The sequence below is a fragment of the Pocillopora damicornis genome, chromosome 2, assembly GCF_964200805.1.
Source record: "Pocillopora damicornis chromosome 2, jaPocDami1.2, whole genome shotgun sequence".
Lineage (NCBI taxonomy): Eukaryota > Metazoa > Cnidaria > Anthozoa > Scleractinia > Pocilloporidae > Pocillopora > Pocillopora damicornis.
In genome coordinates, this window is record NC_142671.1 from 2,935,001 (window position 1) to 2,962,988 (window position 27,988).

General features: G+C 36.8%; 1 protein-coding gene across 10 annotated transcripts; it reads left to right on the forward strand.

The window, feature by feature from the left end:
- The first annotated feature begins 1,000 nt into the window (after window positions 1-1,000).
- LOC113668105 (tyrosine-protein phosphatase non-receptor type 13) lies at window positions 1,001-27,754 on the forward strand. 10 transcript variants are annotated; one of them, XM_027183983.2, is made up of 29 exons: window positions 1,008-1,173; window positions 4,454-4,636; window positions 8,005-8,049; window positions 9,496-9,564; window positions 10,216-10,306; window positions 10,769-10,848; window positions 11,010-11,086; window positions 11,230-11,416; window positions 11,910-12,014; window positions 12,353-12,403; window positions 12,527-12,592; window positions 13,091-13,159; window positions 13,286-13,362; window positions 14,571-14,668; window positions 15,201-15,376; window positions 15,998-16,057; window positions 16,546-16,627; window positions 16,992-17,047; window positions 17,285-17,536; window positions 20,175-20,231; window positions 21,744-21,825; window positions 22,830-22,885; window positions 23,413-23,529; window positions 23,735-23,794; window positions 25,020-25,157; window positions 25,486-25,651; window positions 25,827-25,916; window positions 26,282-26,400; window positions 26,900-27,754. In XM_027183983.2, the coding sequence occupies exons 2-29, from the start codon at window positions 4,619-4,621 to the stop codon at window positions 27,059-27,061; spliced, it is 2,706 nt and encodes a 901-aa protein (XP_027039784.2). In that variant the 5' UTR covers window positions 1,008-1,173; window positions 4,454-4,618; the 3' UTR covers window positions 27,062-27,754. The 10 variants fall into 10 exon arrangements, with proteins under 10 accessions (XP_089053154.1, XP_089053153.1, XP_027039784.2 ...); XM_089197025.1 differs by lacking the exon at window positions 1,008-1,173 and adding an exon at window positions 1,551-1,670; XM_027183982.2 differs by lacking the exon at window positions 1,008-1,173 and adding an exon at window positions 3,628-4,031.
- The last annotated feature ends 234 nt before the right edge of the window (window positions 27,755-27,988 follow it).

Sequence of the window (27,988 nt, forward strand, 5' to 3'; positions counted from 1 at the left end):
AAGAGCAAGATGTTGTGAGACCAAACAGAGGTCATGTCTTTTTCTGTGTGGAGTCTTCAAGTAAACAGTTGCCTACAATTGCAATTTGCATAAACGGCAACAAAATAAAAGAGGTCCAGCGGATTTTGACTCACCTTGAAGTCCATTCAACAGTTTTAACGTTGTTTTAAACCGGTTATGCTAAAGTAGAATTTATCTTTGGAAAAATCCGATTTCAAACAGGGCCCTTTTGTTGGTTGCCATTTTCTTTATAACAAAAGCTAATCTGTTTTAGTGAGTAATGCTCAAATTAGGGGTTTATTTGAAAATCACCGGGAACTAGTACTCCTCTAGCAACATGTGGCTGGTAGAACACTCTTAAAATCCCCCAACAATCGGCAAACTGTAAGATTCATGGCAAAGAACGCTTTGTCGATTACGCGTAAAAACTCCCTAATTGAGGGAATCAGATTTATCGGAGCTATCTCTACTTTTGCTTCCCTCTTATTTGACCTTATTGTTTTTTCCCCATTTCATTTCTTTTTTTTAACCTTTTACTCAAACAACAAGTGGTTTCTAAAAGTTTTTCAATTGAATACTTTAACGAAGGTGTTTGTGAGCACTTTACTCGCATTGAACAAACACAATAACCTGTAAGTTTCTGATGAAGCGCCTCACCTTTTTTTATACCTTCCTATAATATAAAGTTTATGTCAAAGATACCCTGCAAGACGGTCGCTGATGAAAATTAATTATACAAGTCCTTTCCCTTCACCAAATTTTGTTCCCAAATTTTGACTGATATATATATTTTTTTCGCGTCGAAATTAAGTGCTCAATCTTAAAAGCTCAGTAGATAGCTGATGATCCATTAAGCGTAAACAACAGAATTTACTGATTGGCCGATTGATATCTGATCAGATTATTTATCTGAAGCCTAAAATTGCCTCTTGGGAAATTCCGTAGGACGCCATTTATACATTGTTTATGGCATGCAAATATAAGCCCATGCATAATTAATAACTTTTGTCCTAAAATTATGCAAAGCACCTCATGGCAACATTTTTCTCGTTTCTGTAGCATGGTTTGAGGATATTCCGTCTTTTGCACAGTTTTCTTTGGGTCTTTACTATAGCGAATTGTAGGATACCTTTATAACCAGAAGTAACGAGTGTAAAGAGTTCTCTAAAAAAGGTAAGATATGCTTCTTGTTGAATGAGGACGGTTTGAATTCGATACCCGCTTTCAGGTGGCAGATTTGTTCATATGATAACTTTTATTCGCAATTCTACTCGATTGTGAAGCTGAAGATTTAAGGGGGATTTCTGCATTCCTTTATTTTGATACTCTGATGCTGGTGTTTTACAAAAAAAAATATATGGTCAAAACATTTTCGAATGGTTTCACCAGCAAAAAGGCGATTAGTATAAAGCGATATTCTGAAGAGATTCCTTTTCATCCTAAATACAATTCCAGTCTGACGGGAATATTCCTTGAATTGACACTTCGCAAAGTAGCTTATGTCATTTTCCTACGTCGCGAACCGCTGACCAAATAATGGCTTGCAGACTCTAAAATTACTTCGGATTTGATATTTATGCCATTGTCGCAGGCAGCTCGCCTTAGTATAAATTTGATGCGGTTTCTGTTTCATGAGTTTGGATGCAAGTCAAGCATAGTACATTATATCGGTATGTACTGGTTTATCGGTAAAGTACAGCAATATGCAAAATGTTTCCAACTAATGTTTGAGTAGTTAGCTTCTCAGGAGAGCACGTCTTTGCCATCATTGCGGGACACTTTTCAATTTCATTCACTATCAATTTTCGTATAAATGGCTTTCTTTGACCCCTTTTAAAAATGAGTGCACGCGTAGTTAATTTGACGTGGTCAAATCAAAGCGCTTTTTTGCTACAAATCATCGGTATCACTAGGTACGTAGGATGAGGTCATGTTTGAACGTGACCATATAAAATTGGAAACGAACATTTTAGGTAATATAGCCTGAGAGCGATTGAGATCAACGTGCAAATTGAATTACCAAAATTATTGTTGCATAGGCAAAGGAAAATTGCTTTTGCTTACTCAAGGAAAAAATGTGTGCTTTTGATGTAAGTACTTAGTTTTTCCCTATCGAGTTGCAGTCTAGATCATATCACCTTAGGGCTAATTGCACTTTTCCTGATGTGTTAAACAGTTTGTTTGTTGTATTATCTCTTTGAGTTAGCATCAAAAACAAGTTAAAATTTAAGAACACATCTAAAGCGAACTTATCAATTTTTGTTGTCACTTTGCGTCCGTTCAACAACTTAATTGAATGTTTTGATTTCCTCTCAAAACTGAACGAAGTCTGTTATTCCGGTTGTTCAGAGCAGGAACAACGAACCGCAAGAAAAAAAAATGAACAACGAGAACCGAGCGGTCGCGGTCACACTATTTCAATAGTATTCAAAAAGTCCATTTAAATATCTACATTACATTACTAGCTGTTAACAGTGTACGTTGAATGCGCTTTGAAAAGTACTACTCGAAAGAGTATGAAGAGATTGAGTATTCTATGAAAATCACGCGCAATTACGGCCGTAGTTTAAGCATATACATCAGTACCCCAACTCGAATTTCGTCACGAAAAATAAGAACTCCTGAATTCTGACATCTTTTCACCGTTATTAAGGCCAAGATGTAAAATTTTAACAAACAATTTACGGTTAAATTCAACAGTTTTCTTTTGGCATAAAGGTAGTTATGCTAGACTATATTTAACCTTATGACGTCAAAATAAATTAGTTTATTTAGGCCCACGTAAAACATGGTTTGATTTGAATTTGTTTTGTGAACACTTATGCAGTGGCGTATTTTTTGAATGGAAAGTGGGTGAATTGCGTAGGAAATTCCTTTTTTTTGTAAGTCTTTGATCAAATTGAGAAAAATTCATTTCAAGTTGTAGGAAGAAAAGACGCAATCAGAGATTGAAATAGCCTATGTCTGGCAAAAGTTGAATGCCAGTTTCGATTTGAACCGATGCAAGCCTTTTGTTTATAGCTCTTTGTTAAGTAATATCTGACAGTAATAAGGAGCTTTCGTTAGTTTGAATATCTCTGTCACTCAAAGCTAATGAGATTTTTTTTCCAGTTTTTGGTCAGATCTGATATTTCTATGTCAAATCTAAAGTTGTCTGTCATGATTTATTTTGGCATTTAGCATTATACTCTCCTTTACAATCCCTAGGCGCGAGGACAATTTATGTAACACCAAAGCCTCAGATATAAAAATTTTACGTTTTTATACAAGCGTAGTGAATCGTCAAAAATAGGTTTTTTCTTCCGCTACAAAACAAGAAATCGTGCAGTAATTATAAATGTAAAGAAAAAAAAAGAAAAAATAACCTCGACTTAGGCAAAACTCATCACCTTTAATGGCCGCGAAATTTGACTCGGCGTTACTTAAATACAATATTTGAAAGGCATATTAGGCTAAAACCTTTTTTGTATTATTTCCATGTTATCCCTTTGAATTTTGATTTCATCTCTCGAGAGTCCTCAGCGAAATAACATTAATTAACAATATCTCGCAGCAGGCAAGGCCTTTGTAATCAAAAAGCGTATTTGAACAATCCGACACAATACAAAACCGCAAATTGAAAATGTGAATAAAACTCTCGTTGCAGGACGAGAAATGCTAATGTACTAACTAAAAGAATGGATTATTTCCTCAATAGAAGAGAGCACAAAATAATTGCGTGGGCATCAAGGCTTAAACTCTCAATTTTAGCCGGCGAATGTGCGTGGAAGAGGTCTCCGCGCGAGAAGCTTTAATTCATGTTATGATTTTCTATTGCTGCGAGAGCACGATCCTTAGAGCAGAGGATAATGTTATGCATCTGAAGATTTTGTTGACTAATTTGCATAAGGCTTGGTTTGGTTCACCTGTCGCCCTGTCGCTCATCGATTTGTCTAAAGATCAAAGCGAAATTTAATCGCGCTCGGCTAAATTCGACGCATCAACAACATCGTGAAGTTTTGAAAACCTTACAAATTCCGCATACTGCTCAGGTACGATTTTTCTTCATGTACAAGATACATTAATCGATATTTCTTCTTTTTTAGACATGAGATCCAATATGTTTATCCCGGTTTGAAAAATACTACGTCGCTTCATGACTGTTTTGGTTGCCTTGAATTTGTAATTTGACAACTTTAAAAAATTTTCCCGACCTCGCCGATCTTTCTCTTGGAAATATCTCCCTTGCTTTCGATTCTTTCCTCTGGGCAACCCAAATGGTTTTGTATTCAATAAGCTCAAGGTGTTTTCAAGGGAATTCAAAGGCAAGTGAAACCAAAACAATTGCAAATCTATTTGTGATGGATTCAGCAAAAAATAGAAAATTCAGTTATGAGAGGAAAAATGAGGGATATTAGAAATACCGAAAGTTTTTTCTTATTGTTGTAACTTACAAAGAACCGTTCATGTCTAGATCTTTCAGGTTTCCGTCCAGTTGACAGCCGGAAATGTAAGCGAGCACCGAAGACGGTCCAAACCCGAATAATTTGTTTTCGATGCACAAGAAACGAAAACATCATGGAGACAAAATGCAGAAGACAAATCTGCTTTCGTAAAAGCTGAATTAGCTACTTCTCTAATGAATGCTGCAACAGTGGTAAGTAAAGAACACATTTTGTTCTATGTTACAGTAGTTTCCATTCAGGGATTAATGGCTTCGGAATACGTCAAGCTTCATTCTTATTCCCTCTTAAACTGCAGTAATACTGCAGTAATATTTATAAAGCTAATGCGAAAGGAGTATCAATTTTTAGACTTAACGCGGTATTTCTTTCAATGATCAAGTCTTGTCAGGTTTTTTGTCTCACAGTTGGCTCGTCGTATTGCTACAGCAAGTTGAAATTTTATCAGGCGGAAAAATACGATTTTTGTAAATTTACCACGAGTCCATTTGCAAACGAAGCTATGAAGCATTTTACAAGACTGAACTTTTCGGAAATCCATTAATACCTTTGTTTGAATTAAACAAGGGCAAAACTTATGTTCCAGATGAAATACTCCTACTGATTTAGTTCGTAAAAATAGCTGAACTAGCCATATTTATGCAATTTAATGCGAGACGTTTTTTTTCAAATAGGTGTCGATTATATACTTACCTGGAAAGATGCAACTTAAAACAAATTGAAATATATGACCATATTTTTATTCAAAATTATCTCCCTGGTAATTCTAAACTAGTTGCACTCATGCAAATTGTATAAAGTGAGGAAAAAATACGCTTCACGATAAAAGCTAAACGATCCGCTGACTCAGAAATCAAACTTTGAACGCAATCGAACTTTTTGCACCTCTCCTAACCCGTTAGGAACTATAAACACTGATTTGTCCTTGCGCTGGTGGATCGATTCATAATCCTTGCATTTATACTCTAAATATGTTTTCCATGTCCGTTGAAATGCTACGATTTACCGAATAATTTTCTGAATAATTTCTTTATTAAAGTTGCATGTTTAAAAACGGGCCACCGTTCTGAGCTGATTAGCCCCTGTGGAGAATAAATATTTCTCGCGAATTATCAGCGCTTTTCTTTTCTATTTACGCGTGTTTTACCACTTGTAGAGAAACGCTTTGACACCTAATGCCTCGGATGTACCGGATTTGAACACGAAATATGCGCGTAATCTCATTTGAGCATTCCCGCGGTGATTTTTCCACAAGAATATCTCCTGGTCAGATCTAATGTTTGCTTCGTGAGCTATGTACGTCATCTACCAAGATCTGAGGCTTCAAACATAAAAAGGTGTTTCTTTCTCACTCTGATAATTGATTGTTCTTTCAAACTCTACATTAACCTCGAAACCTCGAATTAGCCGACTCAGTTTTGGTGTCATGCAACGATATTTCAAGTGGAATAGACATCGATAATTAGTAAACACTGAATATATGAAATCGTCTTTTTGTCTTTCTGAATGACTGATTACGCTAACTTTCCAGAAACTTAACTGATATCCATTAGAACTTTGTACATTATTAAGAAAACATACGCAAAAACGGCTCTTCTTCTGCATTTCATTCTTTGGTTTTTCCCTTTGCCTCAGTGTAGCTTTGAAGACTGTGATCACATATTTCACCATTTTCGCTACCATTTCACCAATTTACATTTGCAATGATTCTTTGAACTATTCGACAATTTAAGCGATTCTGAATTCAATTTTGTCTACAAAATCCCTTTTGTCTCACATATAAGTTCGTAAATTGAAGAAATCCCACCTTGGTATAGGTGTCGAAAGTATAGCGCGATAAACGTGTCAGTCTGTTGGAGAAGAATTGTTTGCCAAATTCAGTTTTCAGACATGATACGATCCTTAATCCCCTAAACGCAAGTGGAGCATGAGATAGCTTTTATCCTTGACTCTACCAACGCTCTCTACTATTCAGGAGTTTCTTTTGGAAGAATACAGCCGATTCAGAAAATCTTTTTTTGATTCGTTTTAAAATAATTTTATGGTCACACTAAGAATTGCAAAAGGAGATCTCTAAAAGTCATAATCACAAGATGTCGGTAAGTTGATATTCCTGCTTTTTGGTCTTTATATAATGGTAGGAAATGCTAAATGAAGGTCAACATCCCATATTGTCCAAGAAAAAACGCTCAAGGGAAAATGATGAATATTGGCACTCTGTAGGAAGCTCGAAAGGAATCCGAGAAGTAATGCATTGCTTTTGCGTCAATCCGCGCTTTGATTGGTCAAAAATAGTCATGCTACTCTTTTAACCAATAGCATGGCAAGCTCATTGAGACTTCCTTACGCAGGCTTTCCCGCGCTTTAGATTGTTAAGTATTTTTACTTTGAGTACCGTTGAGACACTGGTAACGGCTGCCTGTAATTTCCACCATCATTATGATTGGCTGCCATGATTACGCGGATTTACAGATGCAAAATTATCAAACACTGATATTCTATGAACCAGACTCAAATCAGCTGAACGCTGTCATCAGCCTGATTAAAGAAAATGGTCCAAAACACTTACACAACCGTTAGCTTCACCACTGACAGAACTCACATATAAAAGGGAGAAAACTTAGATCAAGTTGTGCTCTCCGTGCGTCAATGAAACTTTTGGTCGCGTAATTATCAATGAAAGATGCTAGTAGTGAACAAAGTCGAAGTTCACTTAACAGATATTTCCGTCTGCAGAGAACTCTGTTTAAACTCACGCCTGATAAATACTTTCTATATAAACATAATAAACGGGGAGCATCGACCGTGAAAACGTTATTGGCTTGCTAAGAACATCAATTTTGGAAAGCCTTGACTGAATTACACATATTGTGAATTGAGAACGGCCTGCTTCTACCCACTCCTCTTCCTTCCCCCTTTTAATCCAGTCCTTGATAATTTTTATTACCTCCTTTAATGTTTTTGAGGATAGGCAATCATAAACATTATCGTGCATACTTCATGTATATTTAATCTCTCGAACAAAAAGTACTAATTTTGATAGCTGTAGTTTTGAACACTCATATTACTCATCGAGACCCTCAGATCCAACCACTGTGCTTGTTACGCAATTGAAATAAAATCCACTTTGTAATTTGAGTCGTAATGTTTGTGATCACCGTTATGTGACGAAGGTATTTGGATGAATAATGACTTCAAAAGCCTTCTTCATTTTGGAAACTGGGCTGGTTTCATTTCTGAGCATGACACACTGATGAGGTCCAGCAGTTTGTCTCTGTCATAGAATTATTGCAGAGCGTGCTTGCAATCCTAACTCTTCGGTCGTTTGTTGCGTCGATTTCAGCTAAAAATTCTGTTTAATTTCTTATCATTGTGCTTACTAATTTGAAACAATTATTAACGCTTTCATAACTTGAATGTCTGCTTATTAAACCATGTCTCTCTAGCTCTCTTGTAAGTTAATAAAATGTGTTAATAATGCTTTGCTTTATTATTCTTATTAACGTCTTCGATTCAAAACGTAACATGGAATTTTTCTTCTCTAACTCTGGCTCCACTTCAGGCGGGAAGACGGGCAGACGACAAGGCCGAGGAGACAGGCGTTTTGGTACTCTACTTCTTCTTATCTTGTTCTTTTTTGTACTATTGTTTCCATTTTCCTTTCTTTGTCTCACTGCATGACATATGCATGCCTACATGGTATATCCTCTTATAGAGCACATTGTCACTGTACTGTTGAACAGTGGATGTAGTGTTCACTAAAACCACTTTTAATACTCTTGCCTTTGCACGAGGCACAAAAATGCATCTGTTTAAAAAAAGCTGTTAATCTCCTAACAGAAATACCACGAGGTTAGTTACTTAATTTAATTGCACTCCACGCATAAGATGTATTTGCATACAGAAACTCTTTAGTATAATTTTATTCTAAGTTCTCGATATGACGACAAAGATCGGGCGAGCTTTCCTTCACCTCAAAAGAAAAAAAAAGAAAAAAGGCCCATACAATCGCGAAAATGAGCAAAGTGTAGGAAAATTGTCACATAGCCATCCATTTACTATATTAGCAAACTTCCTTTCCTTTCAGGCTTCATTTGAAATTCTTTTTGTTCTCTTCAAACAGCATTTTGATCTCCTTCAAAATGAAGAGTTTCTGACCGATTTTGTAGAATTTGCTGCATAGAGACCATAAGCCTTGACGCAAAGGTGCACTGATAAAATCAGCTTGACTGATTTCAACAACAGGAGTCTAAACTTTTCACAAAAACATGTTCGTTGAAAGGAACCTATGAGACTGATCAAGTTTGGGAGAATTTTTGCTAGAAGCGAGGAAAACATGAGAAATTCCTAATTTACTTTAAATAGAACTAAGCATCGTCTAATTCGATCAAGTTCGGTAGATTTTCTTTACAAAATCAATTGCTGGATAGATTGCTTGGTTGAATAATTATAGTAGCAACTCAACATTGTAAACTAAACAAACCAAACCTTTAGCAGAGAAACCTAACATAAAGAAAGTTTTGTATCTCTTTTATTATGCACCTTTGCGTTACAAGGCGAAAATCGGTAGAGAACGACTCTGCTCAAAATAAGCTTTGGGAAATTCACTGAGCTGTCCAACAACTTTTTTTCACCACCTGCACGAGGAAGTAGCTGGTATACGCGTTGTTTGTCAATGAAGCTTCTAGTCTCCCTTTTTTCATTTTTTTTTTTACCCCCGGCTTATGTTGGTTCGCGGTGAGGTTTTAGAACATTAACGAATGGATATCCCTACTTTAATCGTAATTATTGATTTCGTCTTCCGTTCGTTGTGTTTACATGTGGTTTGTTGAAGATATTCAATTGTATTGTCTGTCATATTGTTCTCATAAATGTAAGCAGTAATATTTGCATGTTAATCTTCTGAACGGAAGTTACAAGCTCATTCACAACTATGATTTTATTAACTCTTGCCACATCACAGTAGATAACTGAAAGGCTGACGATGCCCAACTGTACGAGTCGAAACGTGTTCAAGACGTTAGTTACTACATGTGATTTTGTTTCGTTTCAGATCGGTGAGGGTGACAAGTTGATCAATGTGGTTTTGCTCAATGGAGAGAGGCTTAACGTTAGAGTACAGGTAAAACTCTTTCATTTCAACCGAAGCTTTCTTAGTTTTTAATTCGATCGCGTCATGATAAAGAAACTTCTTAAGCATAGCAGAAAATGGTACACTGACGATTTTACCATTTGTCTACTTGAACATTTTAGTCAACAGAACTCGAAAAAAGTACGGGGGTTTAATGTGCCGAAATATTTTTTTTAAAATAAGGCAAAATGGTGACAATTTTTTATGAGTTACGAAGGCATTGTGAGGGGTCAAAGTTATCTTTCGCCTTCAACTTTAGCTCAGTTTATATTTGAGGCTTCTATTTCAGCTCCTTTGTTTTCTTCTTCGTAGACATGAATTTTTGGTTAATTTATGTCAGGAAATACTAGAGCTTCCATCTAACGTTCAAGAAATTGGCTTTACTTTAGGGGGAATAAAAGAACGTGATAGCAATTGCTGTTAAAATATTAATATTTCAGTAAGTGGTTTCTTTTTGTTAGAACACCTGCAAAAAGGATGAGACGTTTTAGTTGAAAAGTTTCTTGACCCCTTTTAATGGTCGCGATTTATTTAATGCTTTTCCGATCATTTGATTCACAAAACAATATCGGCCACAAAATTGCAATCCTGAACGATATAAAGATCAAAAACAGCTAACCAAGCAACCTTAATCAACCACAGGCATCTGCTAGTGGACAAGATTTGTATACCATCATCACGGATCATCTTGGGCTCACAGAAACCATTTTCTTTGGACTAATGATCATAAAAGGTAATTAAAATGGACGTAAATTTATTTCTCGATCTCTGGGCTGCAATATGTGGATCGGAAATTAATGATGAGCAAGAGTGTGTAAGTTCTTTGGAAGTTTATTCAATTTCGGAGAATTTTCAGAAGTTACTGTCGATGAAGCTGATACTATAAACATATCCAGCGTGGAAGTAAATTGAAGCCCTGTTTGATTTTCAACTTCAAGTTAAATTGGAAGTCAATTCTTCTTGACGACTTTTGAGTTTAAACATTCGTGCAGATTTCCGCTACTTTCTTCTCAGTTTAAAATTTCCATATTAGTCAGTTGTTCTCTTCATCAAAGGACATTTCATTTTTACCTTGTCCTCGAATCATGCGCTTAAAAATTATTAGCTATTTCATCCTTTGTCTACAGAGATCTAATTTAAGGCTGGTTTCTCTGCCGTAAATCTATTTAGTTTGAGTAAATGCTTATATTTACAGATGGAGAGCACGAGTTCTTAGACTTGAATGAGAAACTTTCCAAGTTGGCAAAGTTTGCTCCTCATCTATGGAAAGACGATGTAAGTTGTTTACTGAGACGAATGATCTTCTACTGTTCGTTACCTGATACAAGGTTGTCGTCATTATTGCTTAATGGGTTAATTAAGTTTCTTCACAATATCCATATTAAGTGAGCGATAAAATGCATTTTTTGAGCAATGTATAAATATCTTAATTTCAGGTTTCTTGCAATTCCTCCCTTGTTTTCACCATCTTCTTCCGTGTCAAGTATTACGTGGAGAACATTTGCCTTCTTCAGTAAGTGTTACTTTAAAGTTTTGATCGGGGTCTCTTAACCGGGAAATATCTATGTTCATTAGTTTAAACGATCACATTAAAATTTTATAAAGTTTAACAAACAACCACCGTCAATAATTGTCTCTCCCGGAAAACTCTCCTAGACAACAGTCTACCAGACACTTGTACTACCTGCAGCTGCGAAAAGATGTCCTGGAAGGAGGAATTTACGTTCACGAAGAAACTGCTATGCTTTTAGCTTCATATGCTCTCCAAGCAGAAGTAGGAGATTATAACCAGACCGTTCATGGCTCGGATTACTTCGTTCCAGAGCATTATCTTCCTCAGAGAGTAAGCTTTAACTTAAACCAGATGGCCACCTTTTTATTAAGACATAGACATCGGGGATGTCCAGACACCAGGAGCCAAATGTTGGGAAAGATACATTGCGTGTTCCTAATGTTTCTCGTTAGATTTGTTTTAAAAATTTTCTGTTAATAGCTGTGCGCCGTCCTAAATTGGTATCGACATATGTGAGACTGACTGCTTACCCCCTGTGAATATAGTTGGTGGCCAACACTCTCTGTAATGTGGTCCGGACGGTGAACAAAGCTTTCCGGTGTTGTCATTGTTGATGTTGTTGTTATTGCTGTTGTTTTCGTTACCTTCTCTGTCAGTCGCGTCTGTTTTATTTGTGAGGAGAAAATCCTTTTTCAAGTACGTGTTTCACTAAGCATGAAAAGAAAGATGTATCATGGACCAACAGACATAACAGGAATGAAGCGAAATTGAATTTCCTTCACTTGCAGTTGAATAATACCCTTTTTTCTTCGTTTATTTAAAGGCAATTGCCAAACTTACTGCTTCCTACATAAAGAAGCATCTTCCAGCGATGCATAAGACTCACACTGGTCTCAGTGATGCTCAGGCCGAAATAGAGTATTTAAAGGTTAGTAGACCAGTAAACTGAGCCTCTTTGTCTCTGTGTGTAATTCTCACGGCTGGGACGTGCCTAAGAGATCATTGCCGTTATGTAGAGGTTAAGATAAAACTAAATGTAAAGAACATCAACGGAAACAAAAAGGTATCCTTTTTTGGGCTTTTTGGGCCGTCCCAGAATGGTGCTATGGTCTTCAGTAAAAGGGTTGAAGTTTTGGTTTTGCACCAACGTGACGAAAGGGAAGCCAGCATGTAGGGTGAAGATCTATATCTTTTCACCTCTGTTAATCAAGTCTCCTCCACTCCTTATTGTAGCCCTCTGATAATTCCCTAAAACTGTTTCCGCAGGAGGCACAAAAGTTACAGGAATATGGAATTATATTCAACAAAGTGTCAAAGGTAAGGCCAACCGAATGCGTTTGAGTGGCAATTTAGACAAAACAGAGTTCCAAAATTGAGTTACGAACATGAGAAGATTTCCAGGGGATCATGAAACAAAACGTGAAAATGTTATCTTTGCAGTTTAAAAAAGACAAGAGGGGCGGTTTTAGCTTAGGCATCAGTGTCAGAGGCCTCATTGTGTACGAGGTAAGTAGTCTCCAGTGATTTTATTCTAGCCCGTTTGGACCTGTTCAGCGCGCCGTGACACTCGATTAGTTCTTATTTTTTTCACAAGCTATAGAGTCTTTTCTATGAACGTCAACTTTTAATAGCGAACTAGTTGCAGCTTGACAGCCTTGAGACAGTTGTGCTTACAAAAATTATTCATATAACTTTAATGATGATTCACTGCGTCGAAAGCGCGATTTATCCGGAAAAAACAATGCTCCAGTTTTAGAAATACTGTTCTCCGCTTAAAAGACTATTGGTAGCAAAAACTTGTGCGTTGGTCCCTGAGATCCCAATCTTCCCCGTTTCCGGCCTCACAACAACGAACGATCCTCCGAGGTTTGCTGATTCTCCTTCGTAAGTCCCCAAGATAACGATTGTCCCTCCTTTCCCAACAACCAACACCCAAATAATATGACAGCCTCTTTAAGTTTGTAAATCAACCTAGTCTAATGTGCAGTAATATTTGTTTTCTAGGAAAGAGGAGTCGTAAAAAGTCCGACATTTCGTCATCCGTGGCAAAACATCAAACGGATGGCCTTTCATGTTAGTATTCATGCTATTTTTTATTAATTTGTTCGCTTATGAGCCTTCCGGAAGCTCCTGTTATCAAGATGGTTACATTTGTCCAAAGAATTCTCCTGATTTCCTATCCTCTCTTTGTCTTCGTAGCGGCGACGATTTTTCATTGAGGCACACGGTGATCCGGAAACCTCCAAAATGGTTTTGTACACATGCAGTTATAAGAAGTAAGTTTTTGTCTTTTGAAGCTATTTATTATAAGTAGATCTTAATCTAGCAGCGGTCATTTTGATGCCCCAGAATGAGAAACTTTTTTTCTTGTCCGTCAAACTTCGCAGCGAGAAGCAAGAATGTATCTTTTACTCAGAAAACTCAAAATTTTAGCCACCTAATAAACGTCTATCATTGAAACAAGTGGGAAGGTAAAATTGTCTATTTTGATTTATTGGCGCTTGGATGATCAAAGAGACTTCGGATGGGAATTTTTGGCGTGTCACTTTACTGCCATGGTAATTCTTTAAAATTAAATTCTTTTAAAAACATTCTGATCATGTTATCCTTAATAATCAACTATAAGAGCGATTTTTGTTATATTTTCGTTTAACTACGAAAGTATAAATGAAATATATTATAACTGAGACCTTCCGACGACATTGATCTTTAAAGCGAGATTGTAAGTAAAGTCATTGGGCTTTAACAATGATTGGAAGCATGCCTCCTGGGAATCATTTGGGCTCTAGACATGAAGCGAAGGGAAGAGGGGGGCAAATTAATTTTCGAAGGCTTGCCGAAGGCTCAGTTTCTCAGGCTTTACTTTGTACGCTACATTTCAACGCTATCTACCTGTGAAGAATTAATTCGTCACTTAAGTCAAATCTGACCGACATATTGATTCATTACGTTCCATTATCGAGGCAATGGCAACTAAATCGCATAAGTAGTTAATTCCTTAAAAAAGATGACAAAGAAGTTAGTATGACTAAGGCGTCCTCGCTTCAAATCACAAAAGTTGTGTTTCACACTTTCCCACGTTGATGCGAATTTCCCAATTGTCAAAAGGTTACCGGGAGAGACGAAAAATACAAAATTGTTCCCAGTCTCAAAGATTTTCCAAGGCAACAGATGACATACTGTCAATTCGGTTGCTTGCGCAATTGATCAATGGTTCCACTGCACGTACAAAGCATGATTCTCGCGGGCAGAGAAATTCTCCCCCTCCTGATGTGCTTTATACTCTGGTGAGGTGAATGGCAAAGATAAACAAGTTTTCATAGATTACAGAGAATAATCTAACAAACATATTTGCTAAAGAAAGCAAATTTTAGCCAGCAAAGTAACTTACAGTATAATTTGCATGTATATAGCGAGCTTAGTTTGATATATTGCAATATTTCAATGAAATTCCGACTCTAATGGGTGTCTTTTCCGGTTAAAGGTCCCGTTATTTGCTTAAAATGTGTACATCTTTCTATAAATTCCAAATGATGATGGGAATGAAGTTATCCAGCCTCAAAGAATATCCAAAAGATGGAGGTAAATAGAGTAAAATATGATGTTTTTATTACGAACCACTCACTATGTTGTCCATATTTTAATTTACATACCGACAAAGAAGTCGTTGGGAAAAGACACGCAGTATAATTCCTTGGGATTTTAGGTCGTAAAGCAGTTATAAACAAGCAGAAAATCACAAAAAAATTTTAGTAGCTTACGTAGTGCTGTCCTGTCATACGTCACGTCTTAATTCTACTAGGAGGTCAATTATTTTTTACAAATCAGCTGCTTTCACCCTCTTCAGACGCGTTGGTAGTTGTGATAATGAGTAAAAGAACTGTGGTAATATGTGGCTAATATAAGTTTAGAGGGTTTGCTCAGGTTCATGAGGCCTTGATTTCTACAGGCTGCTCTGTGGCATGGGGTATCACTTTTTAGTCATTTGTTTGATGCCAAAAGATGGCCAAACATTGTCATTTGCTACGAGTTCAGATTTACTGAGCAAAGAGGCTACTAATATTGTAGCAACACTTATTGTAGATAAATCAGCCTTTTTTGTATGCTATTGCAGTGGTCAGGATGAATGGAGTAGTAAAGACCGACGAATCCGACTCTCTGGCTGGAGATATGCCAGAATCAGCCGCGGGCAAGCCTGAAAACGAGTCAGGGGTCATACAGCCGCCTGGAATAGGTCCCGCGATACATCTGAACGGGTCAGCGTGCCCAGTGCAGGACCAGCCATTGCAGGTCAGCCACTTTATGTCGCTTTGCGTTTGTTTTCTTGAGCTTAAATAAACTACAGCTTCTCTTTTTACGCCCAATCGCAAATTCGAGTGGAGATCTTGTTGGACTTTGAACCCAGAGTTCCTAGAAGGATTTGTTTCTGAGAGATTCCTACTTCATTTCTAGATCACGCTTGTAAAAAGCCAACCGGTTGGCCTCCTACCAGTTGAGGTTTTAATTATGTCACATTTGATTCATGGTGAATTTAGATTTTTTTTAATCAGTAGGCCAAAATGAAAACGACAGCATCGCCAACAATTGTGTCCCCTAATATGTCTTAATAATAGTCTTAACAATCACAGGAATACCAAAGTACTCCTGACATTACGCAAAACTTTCTGAAACTGTTTCATGAGCCTCTATAACCGGTGACATCACCATTATCATTTACCTTGAGATGTCTATATGGAGGAATTAACCCCTGAATTTACACTGGATCGAGCTCTCAACAAATAAAAATCAACAACCTCGATTTTTTCCGAGTTGTTGAAAGAAGGGGTATACAAATTCTTAAAGTGAAGTTTTAGTGAAAAAAGAAGCAAATAAAGACTCTTTATTTACCTTGACTGACTTGTTATATTTCAGGTCAGGGTTCATCCTGTTCAGCTTCAGAAGGTGAACGGGAGCCTGGGACTCAATATTATTGTAAGTATTTTATGAAAGAAAATAATCTTCGAATATTTGAAAATAATAAATAATGGTAAATTTTACTAATATAAAACTAAGATAAAACTTTAGAGAGTTTGAAAAAAAAAACATTTGTGAATGATATTTCTGTTGCTAACTCTCACTTCTTTGAGAAATATTCTTCGAGAAAGGGGCAATTCAAATTCCTCTATGGAAAAAACATTTCTAAAGATTAAAAAAAATAAAGGAAAAAAAAAAAGAAAAGACAAGAGAGTCTACACAATAACAAGAGACTGAAAAAGGGGCTCAAGCTCAAACTAAAAGCCGTTAAAAAGTTAACTGTCTTTGCTCAGCATTGTTTGGTATGGGTAATTTAGTATTATCAACAGAATTGATAATGTAAATTGCCCACCGTAAAGAGTTTAAAAGCTGACGTTTCGAGGGTTAGTCCTTCGTCATAGCTGTTTTCTGGTATAGTCTCAGTGGTGACGTCATATTCTCGACAGGGTGGTATCGAGTTGGGTGGTATTTATGTGAAGACCATGGCCGCAGAAGGTCCCGCCTCTCTCAGCGGAAAAATTAACATTGGTGAGTTTTCTTGATCCACATTCACTGAATACTAAAGCATCCTGACATAGTAACTTTTCTTGTAATGTATTAGAGATTTAATATCATCAGAAAATTCTGACAAACTGACACTTCACCATTTAAGAAGAGTTGAATTTAGCATGAAGTAAAGATTATTTCCCCTGAAATTTTAAACGCAGGCCTTGGTTTGCCTGTCGTTTGACATTTCAGATCACTAATCATTGCTGAGGACCGACCAAAACAGTTTAAGAATAAAGGGTTATGCTCTTAAATGCTAAATAAAGGGGCAGGTTCTATCCTCTAAGTAGGCGGTCCTTATTGTCTTTCTGTGATTTGTTTAATTTACTTGGTTTTCTTTTGTTAGGTGACAGAATTCTTGAAATAAACGGTCAAAGTCTAGAGGGTTTATCAAGGCAAGAGGTAATTTATATGAAAAAGATTTTGGTCCTCTAGAACCAGAGAAGATTTGAATAATAGATCATCTTTAACCCTTATATCTTTTGTAGGATCCAAAATTAAATTACACTAGTGTGTCCACAAATAATTCTCAATAAGCGCATTTTGGGATCTCGAAATCTGTTCCAGTTAGCCTTACGACCTTCATTCAATTGTTCCTCTATTCCATTATAAAATTACTTCCTTTTTCCTGGTACGCAGGCTGTTAACATTTTAAGGACAGCACCTCATGTTTGCACAATGCTGATAGAGAGCTGTGTAGCAGCTCCTGCGACACCAAATGGCAAGCCTGTAATGCCTGGGTCTGAATCAGCGTCAGCTTTTTATCACCCTCACAGACAGCAGCAAATGCAGCCCATGATTGAACGTCAACCCTCATTGGAATCACAATATTCCTCCATGCAACAGCAGTTTGTGCCCAGCCAAAGTCACCAGATTGAAGACATAGTTACAGTGAGTACTACTAATGTAAAGGAACCAAACTCAGAAACACTTTCTTTAGGAAAGCGGACCACTATCGAGGCAATAGCCTGGGCACAACCTTTTGAAGGGAACACTTTTGCAAAGGGAGCTGTGTCGGCTATTTTAAGGGAAAGGGCAAAGAGTAAAGTAACGGCTCTTAACGAAAATGGCTCTCCGGAGGATTCACCGGAAAAGTGTAAAGGAGATGTAGATTTAATTGATTCCTTAGCTGGGGAGGGAACAAAGTCACCAGTAAATAAAACCGAGGAAAATACAAGAGAGCAGTCTCTTGCTCCACTAGACGATTGTCAAAAGTTGCTTCCAGCGGAAAACTTGTCAGTAGAAGAAGAATCGCAGCCTCTCCCATCAGTGGAGGAGCAGACTCCGCCAAATGAGGAGTCAAGCGTTGTAAGTGGGTTTTTCAAGAAAATCCATTCCTTCTTATTTTCTCCAACCTCACCGAAACGAAAGCGCTCGGAGGAATCAGAATCTTCCTGCTGTGAAAGCGATTTTGATTCGGAGTTTAGTGAAATGACTCAGGGATCTTTCAACCCGGGGGACATTGAAGCAATTCGCGATGAGCTTGAGCAGTTATTAAGCGGTTCACCGAATCAGGGTTTGGAAAATAGGGACGGGTTTTCCCATGGTGAAGGCCGCAGCTCTCAGCGAGGTAGTCCTCTCCCCTTAACCCAAGAAGAATTAACTATTGATTCAAAAAGTCAGCAGGGAGATAAAGATGCCGTAGAAAGGGGAAAAGTAGAGGCTCTTGAAGGGCTGGAAAGAACCATGACATATAAAAAGCTTCTGGAGAGCAGTGAAACTGAACAGGGTGGTAATGAAATAATAAATTTCAAAGTTGAAGATGATGCGAGTGATATGCAGGAAACAGAGCGGAAAAATTTGGTTAAATCTAGCATGAATATTAATTTAGAGCAAAAAGATACATCTTTCTGCAAGGATGTGGATTGTATTGATCGGGAAATTAGTAGAGTCACAGATGATAAAGAACTAGAAGGAATTTACAAAACAAATAGTGTTCTTAAGGTTCAGAAGGAAACAACTGTGTAGAATTGGATGAAGCCTTCGTGGTCTAGTGAGCTCTGAGTGATGAAAAGAACCTGACATTCTTCTCAGGAAAAAATTGATCAGAAAACTGGTCGGATTGATGCTATTGCTAAATCAATATTATCAAGTGATTGTTAACTATGTTAATAAACGATAATAACAGCTAAAACCAAAATCAGCTTTAGAAATCATAGTTGCAATGTAAAAAACATGCCGAAGAATAAGTGAACAATATTGACACTGTTCGTTTGTATAAGACTCAAAGTAGTGGTTATAACCGGATTCGAAAATGAAAATAGACAGGTAGAGACGTGTTAATTAGCCATATTACAAAATCATTGGCCTCAAACTTAATTTATCTTTATTGTCTCTTTTATTTTCGTTAACGCAACTGTGCCAGAAAGTGTAATTCTTTATTACATAAAAGTGTAGTAGTAGGGTTAACCGTTATAATGATAAACCTGTAACTTAAAGTATTTACCTCACTGTTGTAAACATACAGTAGTTTATTCTATTTAGGCTCGTAAAGAATTGGAGTGAGTGCTAGAGCGTCAGTTAAAGTAATTAATGCTAAGGTGGCAATCCTAAGCGAGACAATACTATCTTCGTTCTATTGTTTCTTCAAATAATGTGCAAAGAGGTCAATTTGGCCTACTCTGTATAACAAGCTGGCACTTTGTAATCAGCAGGAAGATTTGAGGGTTATCTCAGACGGTTTTTCATATCTCTCATAAGTGTATTGTCATCTTCCACTACAGTTTTGATTTAGAATTTGTTTCAAACCGTGCTGACGAAGTGAATGAAACGAAAGAATTATTGAGTGAATTGTAGATGAAATGTGTTATCCTTGAAAAAATTGAATAACTGGTAAAAAATAAATTAAATGAATGAGTATCTTCTCATCTTAAAATGGTGATAATTTTTGTTCAGAAGCCCAGAGAAACCTTTAATGCGGTATGAGGCCAATATAAGATAAAGTTTTCAAATGGAAAAAGAAATCTATGAAGATATCCCACATCACAGTCTGGTGTAAACAGCATCAAACAATGTATTTATAAGTAACTCTTACAAAACTTAAAGAAATGATAAACATTGATATTACAATCTTTCTTAGTAATTCATTTAATTCTATTTCTTCATTTAAGATTTTTACAAAGAGTATCGAGTTCAATTCATTACAAGAAAATGTGAAATGCATTCAACTGATGACCTCTGTTTAGTTTCCGAAGTTTGTGAACATATCAAAGGTTTTTGATGCGGGATTCTCTAATTAGTTCAACGTAAAATTGAAACGAGGTTGTCGTTATGATCATGAGAGACACTTCAGATGTTGTTACGTTAGAGGAAATTTAACAGAGGTCATCTCAATAGAATGCCACTGTAAGTGACATCCTTTCCGAAAAGGTAGCTCAATAAAATAATCACAATGAACTGTTATAAGGAGGGGAACAAACGAGTACTGATAATGACCCAGTGTATACCTCTGTTATGGCAATGGTGTAGACTTGTATCATTCAAAACTTCTTTTTGTAGTTGAATCGGCTAACTCTGATGTCTCTTTCAGGACTACATTCCTATTGAAATCCCGAAACTCAATGGAAGTTTCGGGCTAAATGTTACGGTAAGATAATTTTGTTGAAATTCATTGCACCTTGCAGCGTCCTTAGAGATTTTTTTCCACGTTCCTTGCCATCTTCAAACTCCCTAGCTCTTTTTTTTTTTTAAATTGTTCAAGAATTCTTTCCTTTCAATGGTTTGGACGTCGCAAGTCAACGATCTCTACTAAGAAAGTCATACTAACTATACTATCTTTCCCAGTTAGGCTAAGAGAGAACACAATTTTCCTATTTTGAACATAGCCTTTCGGGATAAATTAGTTTCAATGGGTCATGATTAAGAGCTCTTTTCATACTCTTGTCCAAATCATGCAGAGTATTAACTGTGTCGGTAACTATTAAGTAACACCTGATGTACTACTTATCTCGACTGACACATTGTAGAGATATGAAATATAGGCCGTTGTGAACTATGCGTTTATTCTAATTAATTCTGAAAGAGACCCTAGAAATTTGACCGTTTAAATTAAAGAAAGGAAATAGTAACCTTTAGTACAAATGTGATCGCAAATTAGCATTTAAGCTTAAGTTTTACATACTCTGGTTGCTCTCGATATATGCCTGAGTTTTTAGTCCATTTTTCTCATTTGAACAATCCTGAAAGGAAAAATAACAAACAGGGCTAAATGATTTAAAATGTGGTCTACAAGCATGCTTATCAGACGTAAATCTGCCAGTCAATTTGTAGATAAAAGAAGCTATTTTTCGTTTGATGTCGCGGAATCAGCCGTTTCGTGATGGTAATTCCATAAAGAATCCTTTGTCTACCTGAAGCGCTTTCGTTGCATTTTAAATTCGTTCTAGCTCTTTCCGGTGTATCAATTCGTGAAGTAAAGCACAGGTGTATTGACATCGCATCTAAGCTGTAAATAATTCAGTTAAATCTGTTTTGAACTTAATAACAACGACGAAAACTTTAAATTAGATTTTCTGAATCCACGCCATCACGTAGAACTCAAGTTTCTTTACAGCAGCTGCAATTCAGCAGAAGGAAATTGTCCCACGTGATGATCGAACAAAAACGATGAAAGATTCCCAAAAAACGGAGAAATGTATCATCCCGGAATGTAGAATCGATTTTCCTTTGCAATATTTTAATAGATACGTGTTTTTATAAGAAAAAGTAATTTGGCCATGCCGGAGTTTCTTAGTTATCAGCGGGGACCCAGTGAGGTCTCTTTATTACAATTCGTTTAAGAATCGTATAAATCATTCATAAGTCGAAACGTAATAACAAAAATGTCTTTCGGCTTCGTCTATAGCAATGTTTTCAAAACTATGAAAGACTCGGTTTACTAACAGTGGCGTTTCCTTTCAAAACCTCACCAAACTTTTCTCCTCACACACGGAATTCCCGTCCTTCTCAACCATGTTTTCTGGTATGTTTTGACTTGTGATTGTCGAAATAGGTCTAAACTTCGATCTTTTCCCATTTTATTTTGAACAATGGTGACCTTATAGTAAACGAAGAAATTTTTGGATTTCTTATGCTTACTTTATCTTATTTTTCACCCTAGGGTGGGCCAGAACTCGATGGAATTTATGTGAAGTCCCTATTGCCTGGCGGAGCCGCAGAAGCTTCAGGGAAAATAAGAAATGGTACGTAACTGATCTGTTATGACTTATTTGATCAGCGACCGAAAAAAGAAACTTTTTTCATATCACAACATCGGTTACAGAATAGCACTCTAATTAAAAGTGGAAGTCGGGTACAACTGCCTTCAATATGAATGACAAAAAAAAAAAAAATTTGACAAACCTTTAAGTTTTGTGCCATCCTTTTGAAAAGAAGATCGCTCGTGTCCGTGGTGTTGCGCCGCCAATCCAGGGTGTTATTTTACGTTTCTATTTCGTTGATAAAGCTACGTTTTATTACTTAGTTTCAAGCAATGGAAAATAAATTCACGGATGCTTGCTTATCTTGTGCTCTAATGAATTTGATTGGATGCCCTTTGAATGGAAAGGAATTGCTTTATTTATTCAAACATCCTTCTTTTTTGGGAAGTGACCAATAGCATTCTTTCTTTACTGTATTTTGCGTCCATTGATTGGACGCGATTATTCTAAGACTAAACGTATTAAGTAATATGTTGATGTATTCTTACAAACGTACCTCAAATATTTTGGTTATTTCACCATTCTGATTTGGTGGGCAGAATTGTTTAAATGCAAAACTATAGAACTTTAGCGTCAAATGTCTGCCTTAATTACCATGATCTTATATAAAGAAATAGTGCGTATCATCCTAAGAGAATTACGGTGTAAGATATCGATTTTGACTGTATTTGACTCCTACTGTATAACACTGATTGATTGGCAGCCTAATGCCGAGAAGGATTTGTTTTAACCTTGAATTTCCGAGTGTAATTCATGTATAATGTAATCTAATGCAATGGATGGTCACAGAAATTGCCCCACAGTGGTATCAAATAGCCAATGATGTAGAGAATTTTCCTAAGATGTAGAAAATCCTCGTAAAACTTAAATTAGAGAACTTAAATGAGCGAATAAATCTTGAAATCAATAGTATTAATTTGTGAAATGTGAAATTACTTATTACATAAATACGATCTCGTAAAGGTGTATCATCTTTTATTCGTAAGGTGACAGAATAGTGGAGATTAATGGTGTGGCAATGGATGGTCTCAATCGTAAACAGGTAATTATTTGAGACTCTCCGTCGATCCATCTGTAAAATTCATTGACGAAAATGATTTCTTTGGGTAAAGAAACTAACCGGCCTGCCACCTGACGGCGTCACCTCGAATAACATCGAAGTATCCAGTGGTGATGAAAATCTTGTGGGAAAAATTTAACACTCTTTTAGAATATTAAGATAAGTATTTGGCTAGAATTCGACAAAAAAAATATCTTGACCTGGCGTCATTGTACAATAATTATCAGTGTCAGACGAAATAGCGCCATAAAGTCTGTCTGCTTAAGCAAAACGGCCTGTTTTCATTTATGCATGTTGTTGAAGAACCCTTTTCATATTAGTACGATTTCCGTTATTTAATCACAATGTTTTTTTTTGTGTTCCTTCGTATTTCACTCAGCAAAACAGTTACAGTCACTTTTCTTTTTTATTGGCGTTAATAATTTGGGACGGCTACAAAACCTCAGCAGGCAAATCGTAACATAATGACATTTTTTCCATTTTAACTTTCATACGGTTAATTGCAACAGGCTGTAGAGTTGTTGAGGCGGTCCGCTGCCACAGCGACACTGGTCATAGAGCGCTTCAGAAACCCTGAGCCTGCAGGACCGCAGGTAGAGGACTTGGAGGATCTCTTGAGAACTTCGGTATGATTGCTATCGCAATTACTTAAATCTTTAGATTTCTTGGACATGAATGGTTGAGGATGAGACAACGTCTTGGAAAATAGGATATCTGTAAATGATTATTATTTATCGAATAGAATTTACTCCACAAAGTGACTAAGTCGCCTGAAAATTTTGATAGAAACACTATAATTCTATATTTTTGTTCTTTTTTTTTCATCTTCAGCCAAATTGCATGCTAGTGGAACTACAGAAAATCAACCATTCATTTGGATTTAGCGTTGTGGTAAGGCAGTGGATTTTGTTCATATTATATGCTACTTGATAGTTGAGTTTTATCAAGAGTTCTTGTTAATTTGGTAATGCTGAGTCTGACCATCTGTTACGATGGTTAAGGTACATAAGATTTGTTGTTGTTGTTATTGCCGTTGTGGCAAACCACTTCCCAGAAGTTCTTGGTACAAATTGCATCTTTTCTCAAATTCTTAACAAAGACTGGGTATTTTTTGGAAGAGAAAAGGAGAATGGAGAAATAAGCATAATTTGCCGTTATTGTGTCATCATTTTATTCGCCAGTTGTAATTGATCTAACTGAAGGCTCTAAGTTTTTACTTTATATTATAAAGGCTTAGATATGAAAACGATCTTCGCAGTAGTGAACGATTGATAAAAACTCAGGCCTGTATGGGATTCGAACCCATGAGCTCTGCGGTACAGTGCTCTACCGACTGAGCTTACAGGCCAACTGGGAGCGGGTCCATTATGTTGGATCGAAAAAAAATCAGTGAAGTGATGATTAGTTGACTGCGTGTATATGAAAATCATGTATGTGAATTGGGGAATAAGAACTAGATATGACAGCGATCTTCGCAGTAGTGAAGGATCACTACTTAATAATAATAATAACTTTATCACAGTATTTCCACTGAAAGGCGGCTCTTAATCTGTAAAAATTTACATTATATTAAAAAGTAAAAATAATAGAAAAAAAGCTAGAATAAATATAAATCAAGAAATCAAATGTGCATTTGCCCTGTTTATAAGATACTTCCTCACTTTAGTTTAAAACCACTAAAAACTACAGAGTTCCTTACAGCAGATGGTAACGAATTCAAAAAATTAGAGGCGCTGTACTGGAAAGTTCCCGACTTCGAAAGTGCCCGATCTTAGCACGAAACAACTTTAGTAACGTCGTTTCTTTCGAAGATCTCAGTGTTCGTGTGTGAAGGATTATGATGTCTAGCTTAAGATAGAACAGCCAGACATAATAATGCAAGGCTTGAAAAGCAGTGTTAAGTAATTAATACTTTCTGCGTTCCTTTATCAGCATCTATCCTAGTTTGATTAGATCCGACATATGCGCATAGTGGTAGCGAGGATCACTTTCATATCTATTTCTTATTCCGCAGTTCACATGCACGATTTTCAAATATTTACCTTCATTTAATATAGAGACTGTAGGACATGAACCGAGGTGATATCATGCGTTCAATAATTTTTCTTGTCAACAGGGTGGGCCTGATTTCGGTGGAATTTTTGTGAAAACTATCAATCCAAATGGTGCGGCAGCAATGGATGGTAGGATAGGAATCAACGACAGAATAGTGGCTGTAAACTGTGTCAATTTAACGCGTGCTACAAGACAAGAGGTATGCAACCACTTGACATGTGCAGATTAACAATTTAAAGTTGGGGTACATTGTAAGACACATTGGAAAGATTTTACCGCAGTGAAAGCAAGATATTTTTTAAATCTTTGATGCTTACAGAACATTGAACCATACTTTCAGTCTCTCAAGCTATATTTAGAGTGAACACTTTGCGAAGAAGGCTACATGCTTTTGATCAAAAGAGAATGAAAAGTTTGACCCACCAGGCCTTTTCTCCAAGATTGCAAGAAGGATGTGAAAGGAGTTGCCGTTTAAATTTTCAAATTGATAGAGCTTCAAGTAACTCAACAAGCTGTATCTCTCTTAGGCGGTTGACGCCCTGCGAAACTCACCAATCATCGCTCAACTTGTAGTAGAAAAAGTCACTGCTGAAGATATCATGACAAACAGTAGCGGACCCCCCACCCCACAAGAATCAAGATACGGCGCAGTGCATTACAATCATTATCAAGCGAGCACCGACAGCTATAATGGTGAGAAAATCAAGAAATAATCTAACATTCAGGAATCATGGATCATGACTAGTTGTTTAAACATCACTATCCTCGAGTTCTTTTTATTTTTTGACATGCGAAACTAACTTAAAACCCAAATTTTCCCGATTCTTCATGTTAAGTGACCTCTGTCTATGAAACATTTCTATTGTAGATTACAGTATGGACGATCTACCATTCGAGGTGTATCTAACAAAGGGACAAAGTGGACTGGGTATGAGTCTCACAGGGGGAGACAATGGAGGTATGTCACATGTACATGTATCTGGCAAAGTTTCTTTATTGTTACACACACTTTTGAACGCACGGCACCCAGCTTTATTTAAAATTTATCTGCTAAATTTTTTTGTCGGTAACTTAGAGTTACAGCCTGTCACACCCAATAAATTTCACACAGAACACTGCTTTACTAAAAAACAATCTTTAACAAACTCATAGGTAATACGTCTTTTTAAACTTCAGTTTGAGAAAAAAAAATCTTTAATTCGCTGACCATTTTAGACAGCAATTATGTGTCCACGGCTTTTCCAATACGAATTAGTGACTTCTCTCGCTCTTAAGAATTTCTGAATAACTAACTTGTATTTTCAAAACAATTTATTTACAAAGCTCCAATCTATATTAAAAAGCTGGTTCCTGGGGGCTCAGCTCTCATGTGCGGACAGCTTCAAGTGAACGACATTATTCTCCAAATCAACAATAAAAATGTTGACCGGATGACATACAGAGTAAGTTGATAGTTCATTTACAAAACATAAGTGTTTAGCAAAAGCAAACAGCCTCATGATGTACAGAAGAAAGTGGTTTAGTTTGCGGAAGGTGTTAATATCACTACTGGATCCGATGGAATTATAGAAGCCAAGCCCAGCCCTGAAAACATTTGAAAGATCTCACCCTCTTTTCCAAAAATTTTCGATCCTAACATTTATGAGAGAAAGTGCCGTTATGACAGTGGTAATATCTTAGTGACTGTAATAATTTACGGGACAAAAGTTCCATCATACTTCTAGGCTGAGAACTCGTCAATTAATCTTAACTATATTGAAATTATAATTCATATTGATGTAAATAAACAAACATTTTCAGTTGTACTTAATTAATTCAAATTTATTTCTAAATCAGTTGATATCCCCTCTGACAAGAAGTGCTTGTTACCGCACTGTGCTCTATGTGAATTATTTCAGCTTGTTCCGAATTAATTATCTTTTGTTCGATCTGTTTTTGTAGGAAGCTCTTTCCATACTTCGGAATTGTCCCTCAGAGGTTCGCTTACTCGTACAGAGACCCCGGATGTCCTCTCATCCTCCTTACCCAGGATACCACGTGGGCAGTGACAGAGCAAGTGTTGACAGTTATGGAAGCTATAGTAGCATGTCAAGTATTTTTTAAACAAGTTCTGACTATGTTCATCAAGATAAGTTAAAGATTTTTAACCAGTTTATCAAGTTAAACAAATTCTGCGAGTTTATCTCGTTCAGCGACTGTACATTGACCTTTTTGGAGTAGTGCTTTGTAATTGGTCAAAGGAATTTAACCTGTGGCAGATTGGCAAAGTAGTGGTAAAGAACTGAGACATATGAATTCAAGCCACAATCCAAGTTTTAGTTCAAGTTGCGGAGATGGATGAAATAGAAACGACTGCCTTTATAATGGAAAGTCGATGCAGATTAGCGAATTACATTGTTAAATCTGGTGGATTTAAACTAATAGCAGGCTCGTTTGGGCTTCAGACACAAGTCACCTGTACATTAAAAACCCCTAAGTTTGGAGACCGAGTTGTAAAGTTAGTTGAAATGATGAAATTATGTTTCGGGAATCATCTTTGCGAGGGCTGCAGGCCATATTGTCTTTCGTAACTGTTTTCTTTTTTTCTGTTTTGTTTAATTTTTTTCTTGATAGAGAGCTCTGGCATTTTAGAAAGCTTGTATTTCTAAGGGGGTTATCGTAAAATTTATTGTTCAGGGACGCCTGTTACCTCTGTTTTCTTCTGATCAGGTGACCATCGCCTGAAAATTCTTACTGACTCCTATTACTCTCTTTAAGATGTAAATGTACTTCTTAATAAAGTAAGAGATGTGTTCAGCTTGTTAACAAGAGAGTTGGAACATAAAAACTCTCCCTGAAAGACAACAACTACTAACTTACACAGCGACAGAGTGGAAGCAGGGTAATCACGTCTTATCAACCGCGTTGATAACGTAAACTGGCCACAGTAAAGAGTTTGAAAGCTGACTTTCGAGCGTTAGCCCTTCGTCAGAGCGATAGGCGAAGGGCTAACGCTCGAAACGTCAGCTTTTAAACTCTTTACTGTGGCCA